At 35.6% G+C, this 21712-nt stretch overlaps 1 protein-coding gene across 5 annotated transcripts; it reads left to right on the top strand.

Annotated features, from left to right (window-relative positions):
• The first annotated feature begins 3562 nt into the window (after window positions 1-3562).
• Window positions 3563-18622, top strand: LOC135849917 (ral GTPase-activating protein subunit alpha-1). 5 transcript variants are annotated; one of them, XM_065370572.1, is made up of 39 exons: window positions 3565-3870; window positions 4373-4484; window positions 4567-4677; window positions 4763-4780; window positions 5073-5244; window positions 5316-5470; window positions 5540-5655; window positions 5738-5882; window positions 5961-6114; window positions 6197-6289; window positions 6827-6998; window positions 7080-7142; window positions 7247-7351; window positions 7434-7594; window positions 7674-7785; window positions 7982-8104; window positions 8191-8374; window positions 8453-8611; window positions 8689-8805; window positions 8889-9014; window positions 9091-9275; window positions 9345-9443; window positions 9539-9694; window positions 9781-9912; window positions 10003-10281; window positions 10354-10464; window positions 10540-10713; window positions 10796-11005; window positions 11079-11228; window positions 11317-11506; window positions 11594-11772; window positions 11861-12039; window positions 12122-12287; window positions 12388-12516; window positions 12603-12758; window positions 12864-13022; window positions 13121-13248; window positions 16459-16610; window positions 16829-18622. In XM_065370572.1, the coding sequence occupies exons 2-39, from the start codon at window positions 4379-4381 to the stop codon at window positions 17017-17019; spliced, it is 5517 nt and encodes a 1838-aa protein (XP_065226644.1). In that variant the 5' UTR covers window positions 3565-3870; window positions 4373-4378; the 3' UTR covers window positions 17020-18622. The 5 variants fall into 5 exon arrangements, with proteins under 5 accessions (XP_065226645.1, XP_065226642.1, XP_065226641.1 ...); XM_065370573.1 differs by having other exon boundaries at window positions 3563-3870; window positions 5316-5655; window positions 17869-18622; XM_065370570.1 differs by having other exon boundaries at window positions 3563-3936; window positions 5316-5655.
• Window positions 18623-21712: the final 3090 nt, after the last annotated feature.

Here is a 21712-nt window from a genome sequence, read left to right as displayed (position 1 = left end):
CTGTGGAAGTAATAATAAAATTACCTCAAGTATATCGATTATGCCAGACATTATCAAAAATTCTTGCTGCTTCATTGACGAAATTTTTTACTTTTACAAAAAAATGGCTAATAGTCGGGGGGCTCGCATAAGGATAACTTGCACCCCCCCCTGCCGAACCACCGGAACAACTTTTTTTTTGAAGGGGGAGTTCTAAGGAACATTTCTAGCTCTTGTCCTCAAAAAAAAAGGTGGCCCTACTTACAAAATGGCGGCCATTCAATATAGGACTAGCATAACCATCTAAAGAGCAGGCAAAAATTCATCATCTGTCAAAACTTCAAGTGCTAAAGTGCCTTTTTCAATTTTTGGTGAATTTTTGAAAATCAAATTTAGGCCAAAAATGAGGGGAAAAAAATCAAAATTTTACCAAATCGACCAAGAAAGCTGAAATTTGGGATATACCCAATTTTCGACCTGCCAAATCGATTGGAAACGATTTCAAACCGTTTTGAGCAGTTCTGGAGCCTACAGCAGATTTTTTAAACTCGAAATTCTCACAAAATTTCATCAAATGAAGTTGGAAAGCCGAAATTGATTTTGCAAACTACTTTCAATACGCTATGAAGTCGACTGCAGGTAAATTTCAAGTCGTTTCGGAGCTTCTAGCGATTTTTTGAAAATTACTGGAGCCTCCAGTAGATTTTTAAAACTCGAAATTTCCCCAAAATTTCATAAAATGAGGTTAAGCAAGCCAAAATTTTCTTTGCAAACTATTTTTTAATACAATAATATTATGGAGTCGACTGCATGGTGGTCTCAAGTGGTTTTGAAGATTCCAGCTATTTTTTGGAAATTTCAATTCTCTTAAAAACGCCATGAAACCGTTCAAGAAGTCACTGGAGGCTCCAAAATTCCTTGAACTCACCTGAAGTCGTCTTCAGAGGGTGTTTAAATTGGAGTGCATAGTAAATTTGAGCTTTCCATCTCCATTTTGATGAAATTGTGGGGAATTCAAAAATTTACTGGAGGCTCCAGTAATTTTCAAAAAATCGCTGAAGGCTCCGAAACGACTTAAATTCTTTCTCCAGTTGACTTCGTAGCGTATTGAAATTAGTTTGCAGAGTAAATTTCGGTTATCCAACTCCATTTGATGAAATTTTGTAGGAATTTCGAGTTCTAAAAATCTGCTGGAGGCCCCAGAACTGCTCAAAACGGTTCGAAACAGTTGCCAATCGATTTGGCATGTCGAAAATAGGAGATATCCAAAATTTCAGCTTTCTTGGTCAATTTGGTAAAATTTTTATTTTTTACCTCATTTTTGTCCAAAATTTGATTTTTGAAAATTCACCAAAAATCGAAAAAAGCACTTCAGCACTTGAAGTTTTGACAGATGAAGAATTTTTACCTACTCTTTTGATCTACCTTTGTACGGTTTAAAAATGTTTATGCTAGACCTATGTTGGATCGCAAAATCTACGATTTCGGATGACCTGTCAATCAAAATGGCGCCATTTTGTAAGTAGGGCCACTTTTTTTTGAGGACAAGAGCTATAAATGTTCCTTAGAACTCCCCCTTTAAGAAAAAAGTTGTCCCGGTGGATCGACAGGGTGGTGCAAGTGATCCTTATGCGCCCCCCCCCCACCCGACTATAAGAATTCTCCTGTTTTTGCAGAAAATTCCAAAAAGTCATATTTTTTTCATCAAAAGTGCCCAATTGCCATAAAATCTTGTTACTTGCTGAAATTGGCAAATTCTTGCTTTTTGCCAAAAATTGACAAAAACTCTCACTTTCTAGTCAAGTTGCTAACAAAAATTTATATTTTCTAAAAATGCTAAAAAGTCTTCATTTTTTGAAAAAAATTATCAAATTTTGCTTTCTTGCCGGAAATAGTCAAAAAAGCCTATTTTTTTGCTCAAATTGACAAAGTCTTGTTATTTGTAAATAAATTTCACCTTTTAAAAATAAGCGTCTTTTTTGACAGGAACTGAGAATATTGTTCAGTCTCGCTTTTTGCCAACAATTGACAAAATTCCTTTTTTTTTAAATGAAAAAGAACTCCCTATTGCTTGTCGCTTTGTGTGAAATATTCCAAAACATCATATTTTTTATTCAAAATTGTCCAAAATGATCGCTGTTCAGAGTTCAGACCAAAATTGCAAAAAAGCATTTTTTTCCCCCGATAATTGAATCGGTGGGTGCAGAAAGGGAACAAGTCCATTTTTGCACTTTTCAGGAATAACAAAAAACTGATTTATTTGAAAATCAAAAATTTTTGGTAAACATGCTTAAGGACATTGAAAGAGGACCCAAGACACAATTTTTAGCACTGTTTAGAAAAAAAAATATTCACGTGCGCCGGCGCTGTTGCTGCCTAAACAAATGGGACTTAGACCCTTTCTGCACCCAATCGACAAAATTTTTTTTGAAATTGCTCGGGCACGAATGGGGCTTGATTCTACATCTAAGTACATCATTTAGACTGCTATCTCGTTTAAATTGACCAAAATGTTAATTTTTTCATCATTTTTCAGTTCAGAGATTAACTTGAATTTCAAAAAATGGTCTTCTCAAAAATGTTAGTTATGTTTCAAGGAATTTTAAAAATTTTACAAAAAAGTCATAAATGCGGATCCGCTCTTTTTCTGCGCCCAAATACCACTTTCCCGGCAGTTTTGCGGAAATCTAACATCACCAGTCGATGCGCCGTACTTTGAAACCCCTATATCCATATGAAAAAAAAAATTCCAAAAATGTGACTTGTTGATAAAATTGTTGATTAATTTCACTCATTTTCCAAAAATTCCAAAAAATCACCTAGCTTTTTTTGTAGCTAAAATTGTCCAATTTTCCAAAAATTCTCGCAATCTCGCTTTTTCAAAAATGACAAAAATGTTTACTTTCTAAGTTTCTTCTACCCAAAAAAGCTATTTTTTTGGAAAAAATTCCGAAAGTTTCACATTTTTCCAAAAATTGTCCAAGTCTAGCTTTTCTGAGCAAAATTTCGAAAAATAGGTGGATTAGCGGCGCTGACTGCTGAGTCACATTCATTGTGATTCAATGCTGTCAATCAACACAACTTCTCGTCAGCTATGTCCTATGTCCAGTATTATTGGAGACCCTGTACCTAACAAGACTTTTAAAAATGTTGAAAAAAACACCAATTTTTAAAATTTTCCTGAGCAAAAAACATTCATACGACGGAAAGAACTAAAGAAGCGACAAACCGAGATTCAACATCAAAAATCAAAATTTTTTTATTTTATATTATTTTATTCATGTTGTTGAAACTTGAAAGTTGAAACTGAAGCACGTGTATAAAATTAGGATAGTTCGAACCTGCTAGTGCTTGCACAATCTCCTTCTTTCTGATGAAAAAAAATCAAAAAGTCAAGTTAGATTATGTAGGTAGCCTTGGGTAGGTAATGTTACTGGTGTTGTGTTCTATCCACCAGATTTGAACTGTGACATTTCTTTATTCAGTATCGCCACATTTGCAAAATGCTTCTTTCTCCTTCGCGATCGTGATTTTACTCGAAGAAATCAGAAAACTTTAATTAGTGTGATCATTTAGTTAGTTTCTTTTCTAAAATGGATGATACCTCCGAGATAAAATAATATAATCGCTACTTGAATGGACTAGAGGTTAGTTTTTGATACACTTGAATTTCCATTCTGCAGATCGTTCGCCTTCATATTCTGCAACACTGCTGCTCTGCTGTGTTTTGATTTCTGATTTGAATATTTTTGTGGACAAAAGTGCAATATTTGACTGGAAAAACGTACGTATGCGTTCGCGAATTTTACCATAAATCTGCGAAAATAATCGAGTTCCAGCAGTTTCATGTGACTAACAGCTTCTACGGAAACCATGGAATGATCGTGCAATGTAAGTACTCGGTGAAATTTCATTCTACGAGATACTATTCGATGTGATACCTCGTACGACGGCTAGGTACGTAAAATGAGAATCTGCAAAATTACAAATGTTCCTATTTGAGAAGAGCTCAGAGCTGTCAGATTGATATATCGTCATCATGATCAGAGTCTGTAATCTGTTGAGTGACAGCTTTCAGGTGGTATAAATGTTGAAATCGTTGAATGGGAAACATAGTCGAGTGGAAGAGTTCCCAGACTAATACAAACTCGTTCAGTCTCTGGTATTCGATAAGTACGTAATGTGTTTGGTTTTAGGAAAAGTGGGACAAAAAATATCGTCAATTTGACATAATGTGAAGTATTCGATGTTCAGCTCATTATGTACGAGTATAATTTTCCAATTAACTGTTCGAAAATATGTCATAGTCGTAAACTCTCCACAGTGAAGATGGATAAATGATATTGATAAAGTTGATTGTAAATTTTACTCTGGATTTTGTTATTTTTTGCAGAACATCATGTTTGGTAAAAAAGTACACGGAGATATCAAGAAGTCAGCTCAGAAAATCAATGATTTGAAGAAAGATTCGGCCACTCGATACAAGCATTTGAAAAATGTTCTGGGTAAGTTGCTAGAGTGGAATTCTACTCGATAGTGTTACGGGTATCTAAACGCGACTTTAAAACGCCGTTTCAATTTTTACAGAACATATCGACGGATACGAGGCGAAAGCTTTCTTCGAGCTGAATTACAGCAGTATTTATCATATCTTTTATGATAATTTCGTTACCGTTGAAAGTAACCTGAAACAGAAAGGTTGGTTTCTATTGTTTTTTTTACGTTTTTACAGTTGTATTTTTAAAAAAAAAAAACAGTATTAAAAATAGTGTTATATTTACAGAGTTACCTTTTCATATTGGTAAGTTTTTTTTTATTAGCCTGACAACCCGTTTATCATTTGGAATGTGATAGTAACCGATCATTTCGTAGAAACATTATGGTTGTGCCTTTTTAGTTGCATGCTTTTTTGCAATAAATAATATTTCAAAGCATGACAAATACCCGCATCGTGACATCTTAAATAATCAAACACGTCTTGTTTTTTTTTATTCGTTCATTTATTTTGTGTGTTTTATCATCACATATTGTGTTACGTGCGTTAGCAATATGATAGTAAGCAGGTGTTTAATTTTAGTTTAATTTTTTCGCAGTACATAAAGCTCATAAAGAAGAACTAGATAATGTGCTGTATGTGTTGGAGAAAATCCTGATCCTATGTCCGGAATTGATAGCGAATCGATGGCAGTGCCATAGCTTGACCCGAATCCTAACTAAACTTCTTCATCCTGGCAATTCGTGGAAATTACGTCGCGAAGCTATCAAGTTGGTCAAATATTTTGCAAGATTTGTTTCGAGAGTAAACGAGTCGATTCTAATGAGATTATTTGTTATAGATATTTCATCTTATGGTATCAAGTTCTGGGTGAAAATGCGCCCGAATGTGCTCACGCTTTGTACACCACTTTGGTACCGGGTTTCAGTAGCCCTATCCAAGGATACGGCGGATTGGAGCATTTGGGTCGATCAGCCGGAAGCGTATTTCAAGAAAGTAAGTTCGATTTTAATAAACGATCCAAGTACGAAAATAGTAGGTATAATCGAGCTTTTTTTTTTGCAGATCCGGTATCGCCAGCAGAAATCCTACCGGTTTACCCACCCCCAAGTGGCGAAAAACCGCCGGAAGATGCGATGAAATTTTTTCTCGAGTCTTTACTCGATTGTATGGTTACTCAGGTAAACTCGACTAGACTTTCGTATTTATTCATTTCAACCGTATCAGTATTTTAATTTTTTAATTAAAATTATATATTCGCAGGTACCTCGAATAAAATGGAACGATTTATGGAATGACCGAAGAAATAAATGTTTTACGTTTCTATTTGAAAAATTCAAGAAGTACTATCTTCCTGTTATCTTTCGCGATTATTCGGATAAAACCAATATCTACGATCCGGTGTTAGGTAAGTGTCGAATTTTTTTCCATCGTGATTAATCTTCATGCGGATGATTTTTTTATCAAATCGTTTTCATCGTTGTAGAACTTCCTGGGCTGCGATATTCCGTGAAAACTGATAAGTACCTTAATTGTCGAGTATCTGTGATTCGATGGGTGGCCAGCTTTGCCCATGATGTTAAACATAAAATCACCGCCACACCAACCTCCGGTCCTCCTCCGCCTGTGACGAAACATCCGTTAGTCACGTTCATCATTACACGCTGCAATATGATTTTTACTCTACTTGGGAAATTAATCGTCGTATTTTTATTTCTACAGACCGATGCTGCATCAAGATAGCGGCGAACAATCACCGATTCCGTATTTGAAAAATGCCAATACCGGTGTCGAAGATGCCAATAATCAAAATACGTTAGTGTTTTTCGAGTATTATTGCAAATTGAAGTTACCGTAGATTTTTTTATCAATTAAAGAACAATTTTTTTACGTGGTAGATCTTCGAAAATTTACGTTATTGTCAAATGTTCCAAGAAATTGAGGTATATAATGAAGAATTTTTAGCTTGGGAAAGATTTCGCCTGCGTCTTCTCTCGTTCTTTTGGGGGTTTTTCTACTTTAATGCGATTCTTTTCTGTATTTCGGGAATTTCTGGCTTGATTGTGTTTTATGAGAACTTGGCATAGGGAGAATTATAATGAATGATAATTTCAGTAATCTGTCTATAGATTTCACTGAAAGAGCTGCAGAGCTTTATCATGTCAAAATGAGAAAAAAATATCTGTATTTTTTTTCTCATTGTAAACTATACGAATATTCAATCGATTAATTTCTGTCTGAATATTTTGTTGTGTGAATTTTTTTGTTTCAATTATGTGTGGTGCTTTCCGTGTTTTGTGCTGCATTGTAATATTGTTCTGATATTAATTTATATATATTTTTAATTTATAGAGAAGACACATCTTACATCTGGTATCAAATCGTTCGAGACGTCTTGTTCGGAAGCAGAGAAAATGTGAATTTCGTTCATGAAATTTTCAGACAAGCATTTCTACTTCCCTTCAGTTGCTCTCCAGCCATTAGAAGAACCATTGCTGTGCACAAGGATTGGATCCAGATGAACGTGAGTAACGCTGCAATGCTCATAGCACATGATTCTGTAATGAATATTCAACGTTTTATTAACATTATGTTATTTTTGCAGGTAATTGAACTACCAGTCTTCATGTTGGAGCCTGTTGAAAGGCCAGAACATAATAGTTTAGAGGTATAAATTCATCTTCGTAACTCGTAAAATCGCACGAGTATTTTTTTTTCTTTTTACCTGCTGTAGCAATGACCATTTTCAAAAATATTTTTGTTTTTTATCAGCTTTGTGTACCGGTGGAAAATGAAGATAAACCTCTCAGGCTGCGTAATGATTCTTACGTAGGAGCTATTACCAAAGAAAATTATTTCGTTCGAGCTGGTCTGCAAGTAAGACTCGAAAATATTTTTAAATTTCAAAAAATCAACTGTACGACCTACATTGTGATTACATGTTTTTTTTTCGATTCAGAATACGCTGCAATTATTTATAACCCACGCTGCGAATGTTTTTTTGCTTGAAACTACCAACGAAATTCCAGTCTTGTTAGAAGAGCAAGTGGATATCTGTAAACGTGTTTTAAATATGTATCGATATATGGTGATGCATACCCATATGGAGCTGAAGACCTGGTAAAATTAGTGACAGTGATATTCTGACTCTATTATAACTCGAACTGGGCTTCATTTTTCTGTTGCTGTATTTTTTCAGGGAACAATTACTGCTGATTTTGCTGCAAATTACTTCCACCATGTTGGGACGTAATCCACCTAAGAAAAAAGATGAAAAATTGGGTGGTCGATTAGCTCCTGCTATTTTTCAAGTAAGTATTCAATATTCATGATCAGATGAGTCGTCGTTTTACCATAATTCAGCGTGTCATTAACCGTTTAGCTGATTTCTTCGCTAAATAGTTCAGTTTACGCTGTAAATTAAAATAGAAGGAGTTCTTGGGAATTTCCCACATTGATTATGACGAAATTGTGTTTATTAATCGTGTTTCTATTGGTTAATTGCAGACTTTGATAGTGACCTGGATTAAGGCTAATTTAAACGTTGTCATATCGTTCGAACTGTGGAATCAGTTTTGCGAAGTTTTAAGTTCGTTGACTCAGTGGGAAGAATTGATACGCGAATGGGCTGTGAGTATTTGTGGGTTTTTTGATGATACATATTTCTATCGAATGAGAACTGATCCTCTGATTTTTTTCGTCTTCTTTGATTATAGAAAACAATGGAAACGTTAACCAGAGTATTGGCGAGACACGTGTATAACTTGGATTTGCAAGATTTGCCACTAGATCGATTAACTGAACAGAAAGCCAAACGGAGGAAAGGATTTATCGGTGGAGGTAGTAAGAAAACATCTTCTAATGAAAATTCAATGAAACCCGAAGAATCGAACACTTGTCGTGAGTAAACCATTTGGTTTGTTACTATAATCCAAATGATAATAAGTATTAATCCAATGTTGGGGAATATTTTTACAGAAACTATCAACGAAACCGAACCGATCGACGTGAGCGATGAACGAATCGTCGAGCTGGATAATAAACCGTTACCCATTTCGTCGATGAAACGAAGTAAAAGCGATTCCAATGTTTCGTACGAGCAGAAACCTTGCAGGAAACGAGAATACAGCGAAAGTGGTTAGTAGTACCAAATACTGACAAAATTTCCTTAATCGTGATTTTTTTCTCATTCGAATGATTCGATCTTTGTATAGGAAACTGTGATACGAATTTCGAAACGATTTCATTAACCAACGACACCAAAGAAGAATTACCTAAACCGATTGAAAGGCGTAAATGGAGATCTCTAGATTCGCTGAGGGGTCGTAAACGTAAGTTTCAAATGATATCGAACGCTAAGCGGATTATCATCGAGATAATGTAAATCAACGATGTTTTTTTTTTTTTTTTACAGGCGATTGCGCATCGGAGCAGCATTCCAGGTCAGCTTCACCTGCACCGTCCAGTGGTATCGAGAATAATTCTATTAAAGATGCTCCTATACAGATCGATGTCGTGGCCCATGATCAATCGCAGCTCGGTAATATAAAATAATTTGTTAAATTAACGATAGATCAGTCGAATTGATTACGTAATCGGAAATATGGTATTTTTAGATCACGATCAAGATGAAAAATCGGTCATAGCTGGAGGTAATATCAGAGGCTGGCTTCCTGATGTTGCTATTGTGCTGTGGAAACGAATGCTGGGAGCTTTGGGCAACGTAAACGAAATCAGTGATCCGACGTTGCACGCTCAGGTTTTCCATCATTTGATCGAGTTTTCTCATACGTTAATCAAGGTTGGTTTTGAGCTTTTTTCTGCGCGGAATCAGTCTTAAGAAATTCTAATGCGTTGATTTTTTTTTTAGATGAAAAATAATCAAGGTGTACCGGAAGATAATCAAAAAACACCCCTCGCTCCCGAATATATTCCACCTTTGACGATTTTTGCGCCTTGGTGCTTTCAAGTGAGTGATTCGATGCCCCATTTCTGTTCAGTTTTTTACTCAAAAATTCAAACAGTAGGGTTTTGAACTGTTTCGCTTTGTTTTTTGTTTCGTAGGCGTTTCAGTTGACAACGGAATACCAAAGAGGCAAACTGTGCGCGTACAAATTATTGTGCCAAATCACCATGGCTGCTCCGAATTCGTGTCTTTCTAAGTTACATATTTCAAAATTCTACACGGTGCTACATAATGGTCTTAATTCTTCGGATAAAGTAAGATCAAGACGGTAATAATTTCTCAAAATGATAATTTTAATTTGCGAAATTAACTATTGTTGTGTTTGTTTTTGCGAATTTAGAATATTGTCTATACGATTATGAAACATACAGGACCGAAATTTTTTTCAAGACAGTTACCAGGCTACTCTTTATTAGTGCCAGATTTTATTAAAGCTGCCGAATTGGTGCTGACTAGTGATGATTTGGGATTGGTGAGTTGGTTGAGAAAAAGCATGTTCTATTTTTATATCGAGTCGGGTGAAATTTTATTCCGTAATATTACGATTGATCGAATTTTCCAGACTCCAAGACCGGAAGCTGCGTCAGTTTTAGCTACGTTGTTAAGTTTATCGAAAATAGTCGCCGAGTTTCCAAGTTTCAAAAACACGGCTAACATCGCTGAAGATTTAAAAGTTCGAGCTTTGAAAATTCTTATTCACGCTGCCAAAAAAGAGCAATCCGGATTGGCCAGATGTATCGCGTTGTCCGCCTTAGGAGTGTATTTGATCGAAGAATTCGAAACTAAATCGAAACATTCTTATATTAAAGAAGCTTTCAATACGCTTTTATTAGCCATTAAGGTAAACAATATTTTGCGTACGTTTTTTCCATTCGTTATTAATTCGAAAATTTCATTGATTTTTTTTTTTTAGTTCAATCATGAAGTTGTAGCTCAGGTTGCTTGTGATGTTTTGTGCCTTATCTGTGATTACGTGGATACTATTTTAGAACAGTTCCCCGAACTGGCTTGTAAGACAATCGAGGTAAATAATTATAGAGAAATAATATAGATGATTATTAAGAAAGAATTACGTATGATACTAATCGAGTTTGTTTAGGTTTTAGCGAACGCTCTGTGTTCGATGATGCCGATAGAAGATGGTAAAAAACGTCTGCTAACGTCGTTGGTATTCTGTATGGCCGAATGGACTATGCGATTGCCGTTGAACGTGCTTCTTCAACCGTATTCCGAACAAAATGATCTCGATTGTTTGTTATTCGCTGTGTTCAAAGTATAACTTTCGATTCCGCGAATATTTTCAAACGTGTCTCGATACGCAAAACTGTTCGTTAATGACTGGACTCTGTTCGCAGGTATTAGAAGAGCTGTCAAATGGCGGTCGTCAAAAGTGTTCCGGTATCGGTGGCCATTTCAGTACCGAAACGGTTAAAGAATTCGATGCTAATATTACGTTAGATAATTTAAAACACGACGAATACGAACAGCGGTCGTTCTCTAACATTATGGCTGCTCCTTCGCATCTCAACAGCACCAGACATTCTTTGCAGTTGGCTGCCAAAATGGTATAAGGCGCTTGGTAACTCGAAATAAAGTTGGCACCGTTGCATTTTTCACGTATTTTTTCTATCTTCGCAGGTATCCGCTCATTTAATCAGTAATCTAGGCCAATTTCCAATCATTCCCGGAGCAGCTCGATTATCGTCGCTGGTCACCGAACAAGATGATAATATGAATTTAACCAACGATCAGCTCAGCATGGAGATTTTCTCGTTATCTAATCTACAAGTGGGTGTATTTTTCGATTACATTTTTTTTTTATTGAGAAATTCGAACAGTGTGAAACTGAAAGCATAAACGGTGGTTTTTCTTGCAGATGTTTGTCGCCACGAATAACATGATCTTATCTTTACTGGAATTACCAGCTTTGGAGGTTCCAGGAGGTGGAGTAACGGCTGACCTGATCACAGCCTCGTCGCAAGTTCGAATTTTGCTGCGTTCTCTGAATGGTAAATTTTGCTGGGATGCTTCGGTTTTATTTTGTACCCCGGAACAATTGGCTGCTGGTAAGAAAGTCTTCGTTTAGTGCATCGATTGAAAAAATGTCAATACGAAGTAGTGATTTTAATGAAAACAAATTTTTAATTCAATAGTCGAAGAAGAAGACGAACGTTGGTTATTGAAGAGTTGTCCTAAAAAGAAACAGCTAGAAGATGCCAGATTTACATCGTATATTCCGACCAGCCCACCTCAGCATATGATTAGACATAGACCACCTCACGTTTTACCTACAGTTGAAAATTCAGCCGGTGATTTAGATAATTTAGACGATGTAAGTTTTCTATTCGTCCCCCTCTCCCCACTCGCCCATTTTACCGGAATCTAATACGTACCTATATGTTTATCTATTTGTCGTACAGTTGCTGCAATATATCGGATATACCAGTCCGGAATGTTTAGAGGATCCGGAAATACCTCGCAATGTGCCGTCCGTATGTTCACCATTAAGTCCTGAACTAGAACAGGAAACAATAAGCGCTATTTTGAGCGAAAAATGCCTAGAAAGCGATTATCTATTAAAAGCTACCAACTTATCACCGTAAGTGTGCGATTGGTTGGAAAAATCCGAAGGCGCGGCGTACGTGTGATTTTTAAAAATCGTTGATTTTTCTGTTCAACAGCCCTTTAGAATGCCGTCCAAAACACAAAGACATTCCATCATCGTTCCAGTACTCGAGGCTGCTACTGTCGCAACTCGGATTCTTGGGATGGGATATGAGATCTCGTTTGTACCTGCTGCAAAGAACTGAGAAAGTTCTGCGTGAATTGAGGAATCTCGATTCTCAAGTAATGGAAAACTTTTCATCCGGGATTATGATGCCTACAGTCTTCGCGAGTAGTAATCGAGGTTAATATTTTCGAATGATTTTTTTTTTTTTTCAAACAGTTCTGCAGGGAAACTCATAAAATAGCTGTGATATACGTAGCCAATGGGCAAGAAGATAAGGTATCGATATTATCGAATACCGGAGGTAGTCAAAAATACGAAGACTTTATCGCCGCGTTAGCCTGGGAGGTGAGTGTAGCGCTGTAACGTTTTGCTCATTTGATGATGTGATTTTTTTTGTAGAGAAATACATACGAGCGTATTTGTTATTTTAGGTCGAACTGGAATCTCATACGGGGTTCATGGGAGGCTTACAGCGTAATCGAACGACTGGTGTAACTGCTCCTTATTACGCTACCTCGTTTTCCGAGCTTATTCTTCACGTTTCAACTAGAATGTCTTCCTCTACGCCCGAAGCTTTGATTAATAAAGTACGTAATGTTACGAGGAGAAAAAAAGATGAATTTGAAATTTATTCATTGCAGTCGAAAGATAAGTTAATTGGTAATACATATTATTATTATGGTTTGTTTCAGACCAGACACTTGGGTAACGACGAAGTTCACATCGTGTGGTCAGAACATAGTCGCGATTACCGAAGAGGCATACTACCAACTGAATTTTGCGATATTCTAATCGTTATCTATCCGTTACCACATGATTTGTATAGAATACAGATATCGAAGAAACCAGAGGTAAATAAACTCGGTTCTTGAAAATACAGTTAAAATACAAATTGAACCAAAAAGAATGGCGATTTTTAATGATTATTGAAATTTTTTTTCTAATTCAGGTCCCGTATTTTGGATTGTGCCTTAATGAAGTGATCGTCGGATCCAGAATATTGCCTAGTTTGATTCGATCAATCGCTGTGAGCGCTTCCAGAGCTAAAAGAAGCATGTTACCTTTCCATCAGCAGCAGTACGTACATACATTATTTTGTGATGAGCATTATCAAATATTGAAATTTGAAAATATTAAGCGAATTCATCTTATCAAAGTGATGGAAAATTACGAATTTTCGGCATACATGGTATCAACGGATTTTTTTTGAAAAAATCACTACTTTTTTTCACTACCTGTCTTCAACCAAATTTTTAGAAAACTCTACTCGACCCCCCCCCCCCTCTTCCTCCCAACACACTAAAAATTTAAAAAGTCAAATTTTTCACAGGAAAATTTTCGAATTTGTACACAAAGGATTTCTTAATTTCGATCAATTTTTTCAATAATTTGAAGGTTTTTGTTGCGCGTTTGAATTTTTTTCCTTTTTTCACTACCTGTTTGACTGGCGTAAATTCATTACATTTTCACTACTTTCATCACCTGTCAAAATTTCAAGTGCTAAAGTGAGTTTTTCGATTTTTGGTGAACTTTTGAAAATCAAAAGGGCAAAAATGAGGGAAAAAATCAAAATTTTATCAAATTGACCAAGAAAGCTTAAATTTGGGTTATACCCTATTTTCGTCATGCCAAATCGATTGGAAACTATTTCAAACCGTTTTGAGCAGTTCTGGAGCCTCCAGCAGATTTTTGGAACTCGAAATTTCCTATAAATTTCATCAAAAATGGAGTTGGAAAGCAGAAATTTTTTCTGCAAACTAATTTCAATGGGCCACGAAGTACTGTAAGTAAATTTCAAGTCGTTTTGGAGCCTCCAGCGACTTTTTGAAAATTACTGGAGCCTCCAGCAGATTTCCGAAACTTCAAATTTTCACAAAATTTCATCAAGTGGCGATGGAAAGCTGGTATTTACTCTACACTCCAATTTTAACACCCTCTGAAGACGACTTCTGGTGGGTTCAAGTCATTTTGAAGCCTCCAGCGACTTTTTAAAAATTACTGGAGCCTCTAGTAGATTTTTGAAACTTGAAATTCCAGCAGCATTGTACCAAATGGAGGTATTGAAGCTTCCAGCTACTTTTTGGAAATTTCAATTTCCCAAAGAAACGCCGTACGACCTCTCAAATACAAATAGTCTATGGAGGCTCCAAAACGACTTGAAATCCCCCTGCTGTTGACTTCGTAGTATATTGAAATTAGTTTGCAGAGTAAATTTCGACTATCCAATTCTAATTTATGTCGACTGCAGGTAAATTTCAAGTCGTTTCGGAGCTTCTACTGATTTTTTGAAAATTACTGGAGCCTCCAGTAGATTTTTGAAACTCGAAATTCCCACAAAATTTCATCAATTGAAGTTGGAATGCCGAAATTAATTCTGCAAACTTATTTCAATACGCTATGAAGTCGACTGCAGGTAAATTTCAAGTCGTTTTGGAGCCTCCAGCAATTTTTGAAACTTGAAATTTCATCAAATGGGGTTAGCAAGCCAAAATTTTCTCTTCAAACTAATTTTAATATAATAATATGGAGTCGAATGCATGGTGGTCTCAAGTGGTTTTAAAGATTCCAGCTACTTTTTGAAAATTTCAATTCTTCTATAAACGCCCTGAAACCTTTCAAAAAGTCACTGGAGGCTTCAAAATTACTTGAACTCACCTTAAGTCGTCTTCAGAGGATGTTAAAATTGGAGTATATAGTTAATTTTAGCTTTCCAAAGTTTCAAAAACTTACTGGAGGCTCCAGTAATTTTCAAAAAAAAATGCTGGAGGCTACAAAACGACTTGAAATTTACCTGCAGTCGACTTCGCAGCGTATTGAAATTAGTTTGCAGAAATAATTTTGGCTTTCCAACTCCATTTGGTAAAATGTTGCGGGAATTTCAAGTTTCAAAAATCTACTAAAGGCTCCAGTAATTTTCAAAAAGTTGCTGGAGGCTCCAGAATGACTCTAATCCATCTGAAGTTGTCTTCAGAGGGTGTTAAAATTGGAGTGTAGAGTAAATATCAGCTTTCCATCGTCACTTGATGATATTTTGTGAAAATTTGAAGCTTCAGAAATCTACTGGAGGCTCCAGTAATTTTCAAAAAGTCGCTGGAGGCTCGAAAGCGACTTGAAATTTACCTGCAGTACTTCGTAGCGCATTAAAATTAGTTTGCTGAATAAATTTCAGCTTTCCAACTCCATTTAAATGAAATTTTGAGGAAATTTCGTGTACCAAAAATCTGCTGGAGGCTCCAGAACTGCTGAAAACGTCTTCAAACCGTTTCCAATCGATTTGGCATGTCGAAAATAGGGTATATCCCAAATTTCAGCTTTTTTGGCCAATTTGGTAAAATTTTGATTTTTTCCCTCATTTTTGGCCTAAATTTGATTATTTTAAAAATTCACCAAAAATCGAAAAACGCACTTTAGCAATTGAAATTTTGATAGGTGATAAATTTTTGCTTGATCTTTCGATCTACCCTTGAACGGTTTTGAAAAATTTTGTGCAAGTCTTATGTTGAAACGCAAAATCTGCGATTTCAGCAGAGCTGTCAATCAAAATGGCCGCCGTTTTGTAGGTGGGGCCACTTTTTTTTTTAGTACAAGGGCTAGAAATGTTCCACAGGACTCCCCCATTAAGAAAAAAGCTGTCCCGGAGGATCAACCGTGGGGGGAGGGGTGCAATAGAATATGAAGCGGGCTCCCCGACTATTTGGGTAGAATTTTGCACAGACTGCTGAAGTGCTTAGTTAGATTATTGAGAAATACCAAGAATTGATAGGAAATTCTCAAAATTGAGTGATGATTTGTCAAATCTGCAGAAAGTCATAAAATTTGTCAAATTGCCCCCCTCCTCTCTGTAATTGAAAATTTCCAGAAGTCGATTATGGTATTTTTTAATAACGAAATTTTTTTTTAGAAAAAAATCACCACTTTTTTCAACCAAATTTTCAGAAAGCTCTCGACTTGAACCCCTCCCATCTTCCACACACACACACACACACACACACAAACAAACAAAAATTACCTAACGATGTCAAAAAAATTCACAGGAAAATTTTCAAAAAAATTGAAATTTGAAGAAAATTTGTATGGTGAATTTTTTCAGTTTTTTTTTCACCACCTTTTCGACTAAATTCCCTACTTTTTCACTACTTCACTACCTGTTAGATACCCTGGCATAGATGTTTTTTTTTTTTTGATCGTTTTAGATCGATAGATCGTGACGTTTATTCGTAGGTACATATTATAACTTCTTCTGAATATTCAGATTTGAAATCATATTAGTAAAATATTAATTTACAGCTACGAAGAACGATTCCGTTCGTTGGAGACGATTGTACGAAATCACAAGATGAGCTCCACGTACGAAGACTTCGCAGCCAACATTTACGCTCCTGGTTCGGCCAATATCTGTTATCCGACAAATCCGCAATCAAAAACTACTGCTCCTGGTGGTAAGTCGTACTGCACCGACAGTACTATAAATATGAGTTTGAATTTCGAAAACGCAGACAGCTACGCTTGATTCACAAAATAAACACTTTGCGTTGCTTGAATTATAAAAATAATAATTATTATCAATGGAATCCAGTATGAATAGCCGCCGCTTAAAGGATGTATATTCGTAGTTTTTAAGGTGTAGCGTAATGTTTTATTAAACACTTTATTGTAGACTCATCGTCGAGTAACGGAAACGTATGGCTAGCCGGAGATCACGCCGTCGTCGACGTAGACTCGAGCGTCGTCGGTATTTCGCCGCGTCCTTTTAAAAAATTAACCTCGAAAAGTAGCGCAAGGCGATCTATGATTGTTACCCCTACACTAACACCACCCGATAGTCCGACGTTGAGAAAATCAAAATAGTTTTTAGTACGTTTGTAGTTTGGTTTCATCTAACATCGACTCTTATAAGAGACCTATTCATATGTACTATTACACCTGTAAACTGCCTATGAAACAATCTTAAAGAGTACCTATTAATATTATTCTAAATGTGGGTGTACCTCGCGATGTTTCGTATGTGCTATTTTATCGAGTAATATGTAATACCGACACTGTTAACTAAAGCACCTTATTTGTAGCTTTTTTTTGAAACTTTTTTTTTAAATGCATTTTTAACCCACGATCTCCCTCTTGATAATTTTGTATCGTGTAGCTTTTGTAACCGTTTCGTAGGTAGTGAAACCTCTCTAGCGTGTTGTGACATTCTATCAGTGGTGTTTTGTTGCACTTTGCACCGAACAACATTTAGTATTATACCTGTATAGGTCAATTTTACAGGGTTCCCAATAATATCGAGCGTGAGTTTTTAAGAATTTTGCGACGAAATGTGGGTTGGTTGCACTAAAAAAACGTAAAAAAATTGGAGTTTTTGATTTGGAAAAAAAAGAACAAAATTAAACAAATAATTTCTTTTTATTTTGTAAAAAAAAAAAAAAAAAAAAAATGTAAGAACAACATGATGAAATATTGAGTTTTTTTTTTAGAAAAGTGCAAATACCCAAAAATTCCACTTTTTAATTTAATTTTAAATTTTTTTGTGGGCCAATGTAATGTGTACAGGTATACGCTGTGTTGTCAAACACTCCTCGAGAGGTTTCTAAATTTTTTGTAGTTAGTCCTTCACATTTCAAATTACCTAAATTAGGTACCTAGACCTACCTACAATAAACTTTTCAACCTATGTATACTTTATATATACATTTTTCACAGGCAAAAAGAAATTAATTAATCAAAATTCGTGCCTGTAATGTAAAGTGAACCTTTTGAAATTCCTCGGATATTGTGATGGGATGTAGCTGTTTTATTTTTGTTTGTTTTGTTATTTGTTGACCTTTTTTTTTTCTTTTTTTAATAATAATTTTATAATAATTATTGATATTATTTTACGTAACGTTTTAACGCATTCCTACATTCGTAAGTACTTAACAATTTGTGTTGTTTTCTTTCAAGTATTATGTACTTAAAAATACCAAAGTATTAATTTGAAATAATTTCATTTCCTCTTTTGTAAAGATTTTTTTTTCTTTCCATTTCCACCTACGTATATATTATTATATTCCTGTTTTTTATCTGTGATATTAATAGATTGATTTTAATTTTACGCAATTTTTTATGTGTCTTATTTGTTGAGAACGATTTGTGCGCAATACGCTGGCACAAGTATGATGAGAAAAATTTTAATAAGTGTAATATTATTAATCGCTGAAAGGAACATTGTTTACCGAAACGCCATCATTTGACTGTGAGGCTGAGATTATCAGCTCACTTTTGATCGTCGAATCAAAAATTTCAATGTGGTGGATTTTTAACACCATTTTTTTTTCATTATTTAAGTAATTTTTTTCGTGCTTTACATATTTAATTTTTTTTTTAAATTATTTAAAACGTAATAATTGTGTACTACATTGTATATTTTCAAATGTGAATCTGGTTGTGGTAATAAACAAATGTTAATTTTATATAACATATGGATTTTATTATTTTGTTTGGAAGAGACGAATGATTATTTTATTTTATTAGGAGAGACCGATTATAACTAAGAGAGGAAAACAAACTAACTATCGTTTTATAAACTGAAAAGGAAGTAGAAAAAAATACAAAAATTTAAAAATACAAAAAATGAAGAAGTGAAGTGAGAAATGACCAGAAACAAAAAACAAGGAGATACTAAAAACAAAAGATAAGTAAAGATTAATAAATGGTGATTACTTAAGCGGAGAAAAACAAAGAGAAAAAAAACCATAAAACAAAAACAAATGGAAAAAAACTGAAACCAATCAGAAAAAAAATAATATCAAGGTGGCTCACAAGTAACTCCCAGTCCCAATGCACCCATGCCCCTACCCCCAAGCCCCCCTCACCACACGCCTGAAGGCTGACCTAAATCGAATTTTCAGCTGCCCAAGTTCACATTTTGATTTTTGGCGAACGTTTGAAAATTCAACATTGACTGTTTTTGGCGATTTATGCTTTTTTTAAAAAAGTACGTACTTGATCAGTGAAAATATGTAGTCAAAATAAATCCAAAAACTAATATCAATTACCCAAATCCAAATTTCACCATTTCCAGCAATTCTGGAGCCTCCAGCTCGATTTTCAATTTCTCCAGAATTTTGAATTTGCTCCAAAAGGCGTGAATATGCAGTTGGGCTGCTGAAAATCGAGTTGTGTGATACACTCGACCTGTTCAACGAGTTTATCCACATTTGAGCCGATTTTGAGAGTGACGCCTCAAAAGTTGTTTTTTGACCAGTTTTTTTCAAAATTAAAAAATAAAAAAAATCAAAAGTTTTCCGTTTGCGCCGTGGAAGTTTTCGAAACTCGCGTGAATCGCTGTATTTTGTCCAAAACTTACCCTCCAAATCCAAATTTCACAATTTCCAGGCGTTCTGGAGCCTCCAGCGCGATTTTTCAGTTTCTCCAGAATTTTGAATTTGCTTCAGGATGACTTCGCCTCTGGCCATATAATGGGCCAAACCGTCTCCGACCCATATATATTCACTCAGAATGTCTCTCATTGGGGCGTTCTTAGCACTAGGAGTTGCCCCTAGGCTTCCTAGTGATTGTCGTTTACCGACTCTGAATCTTCTTCTTCGTCTTCACTCGGATCGGGAGATAATTCAGATGTCACCAAATTTACTGCCATAGTAATGGTCTGGAGGTCCAATTTTTCGGTTGGTTCATTCTCAAACATCTCATTCAGTAAATTGCACAATATGGTCACTTCTTACATTAAAATTGATATTGTTCTGCTTTTCGAACTACAATTTTCTAAAGCTTTTGCCCTCGCATAGCTTGGGATTGTTTTCTTTTCTTTTTCAAAATTGAAATTCTTTTTAAAAAATCGTCAACAACCTATTCAATTTTTAAAGTTTCAAAGTATAAAAAATGAAATTCTCGCATACTTACTTCCCGAAATACAATATTTCAATAGTTTTCGCCTTCACTTGGACCTGTTCTCTGACTTTTTTTCTTATCAAAATTGCCCTCGCCTCCCTGGAGCCTTTCCTTTTTTTTTCCAAGTCTCGTTTTCAAGTCTTTTGAAATCGAATTTTCAAAAACTTTCGCCCTTGCTTCGCTCGGGCCAATTTTTTTCTTCTTTTAAAATTGGAGAAAAATCACTTTTGGGCCCCCAAAAATTCAGAAAATGGACATTTTTGTAAGTCTTATTAAATATGATATCAATCAGCAAAATATAGGCAGTTTTCCCCTACTTTTGTTGACAAATTTTCAGTCAAACCCCCTCCCCCTCTCAAAAAACCTCTATGGGTCAAATTATATGTAATCGTTTCGGGCTCGCATCGGCTCTCGACGACCCAGACCACACTGCTTAAAACGTTGAAATCTTGATTTTTGTTGTAGCTGAAATGACAAGGTACGAAATTTTGTTTTTTGGATTTAGTAGACACCCTGTCGTTCAACAGGTCGAGTGTATTACACAACTCGATTTTTAGCTGCCCAACTGCATATTACTTACGCCTTCTGGAGGAAATTCAAAATTCTGGAGAAATCGAAAATCGCGCTGGAGGCTCCAAAAGGGCTGGAAATTGTGAAATTTTGATTTGGGGGGTTAGTTACGGGCAAAATATAAAGATTCGCGCAAATTTCAAAGATTTCCTCACAAACGGGAAACTTTTGATTTTTTAATTTTGAAAAAAGCTGTTCAAAAAACCGCTCTCTGAGGTGTCACTCCCAAAATCGGCTCAAATGTGGATAAACTCGTTAAACAGGTCGAGTATAATACACAACTCGATTTTTAGCTGCCCAACTGCATATTTACGCCTTCTGGAGCAAATTCAAAATTCTGGAGAAATTGAAAATCGCGCTGGAGGCTCCAGAATTGCTGGAAGTGGTCCAATTTGGATTTGGGTAATTGATATTAGTTTTGGCCTTTGGGATTTATTTTGACCATTTTTACTGATCAAGTACGTACTTTTTTTATAAAAAGCATAAATCGCCAAAAACATTCAATTTTGAATTTTCATTTTCAAAAATTCGCCAAAAATCGAAAAATGAACTTGGGCAGCTGAAAATTTGGTTTCGGGGGTTTTAGACTATGCTCTTTCCAAAAATCATGGTACCGTTCAAATCGGAGTGTGACACCTCAAGAGGTTCCCTTTTGAGCCAATTTTCCAATTTTAAATGAATTAAATAGTCCGGCATATGACAATAGGAGTAATTGCACCCCCCCTGCCGATCATCCGGGACAACTTTTTTCTTAAAGGACCCATCCTAAGGAACATTTTAAAGCAAACTTGCCAAAAAAAAAAGTTGGCCTTACTTACAGAATGGCGGCTATTTTGATTGACAGGTCAGCCAAAATCGCAGATTTTGCGTTTTAACATAGGACTTGCACGAACTTTTTCAAACTTTACAAAGGTAGATCGAAAGATCATGCAAAAATTTATCACCTGTCAAAATTTCAAGTGCTAAAGTGGGTTTTTCGATTTTTTGTGAATTTTTGAAAATCGAATTTAGGACAAAAATGAGGGAAAAAATCAAAATTTTACCAAATTGACCAAGAGAGCTGAAATTTGGGATATACCCTATTTTC

This window comes from Planococcus citri, chromosome 1 (assembly GCF_950023065.1).
Source record: "Planococcus citri chromosome 1, ihPlaCitr1.1, whole genome shotgun sequence".
Classification (NCBI taxonomy): Eukaryota; Metazoa; Arthropoda; class Insecta; order Hemiptera; family Pseudococcidae; genus Planococcus; species Planococcus citri.
This window is presented reverse-complemented; position numbering and strand designations above follow the sequence as displayed.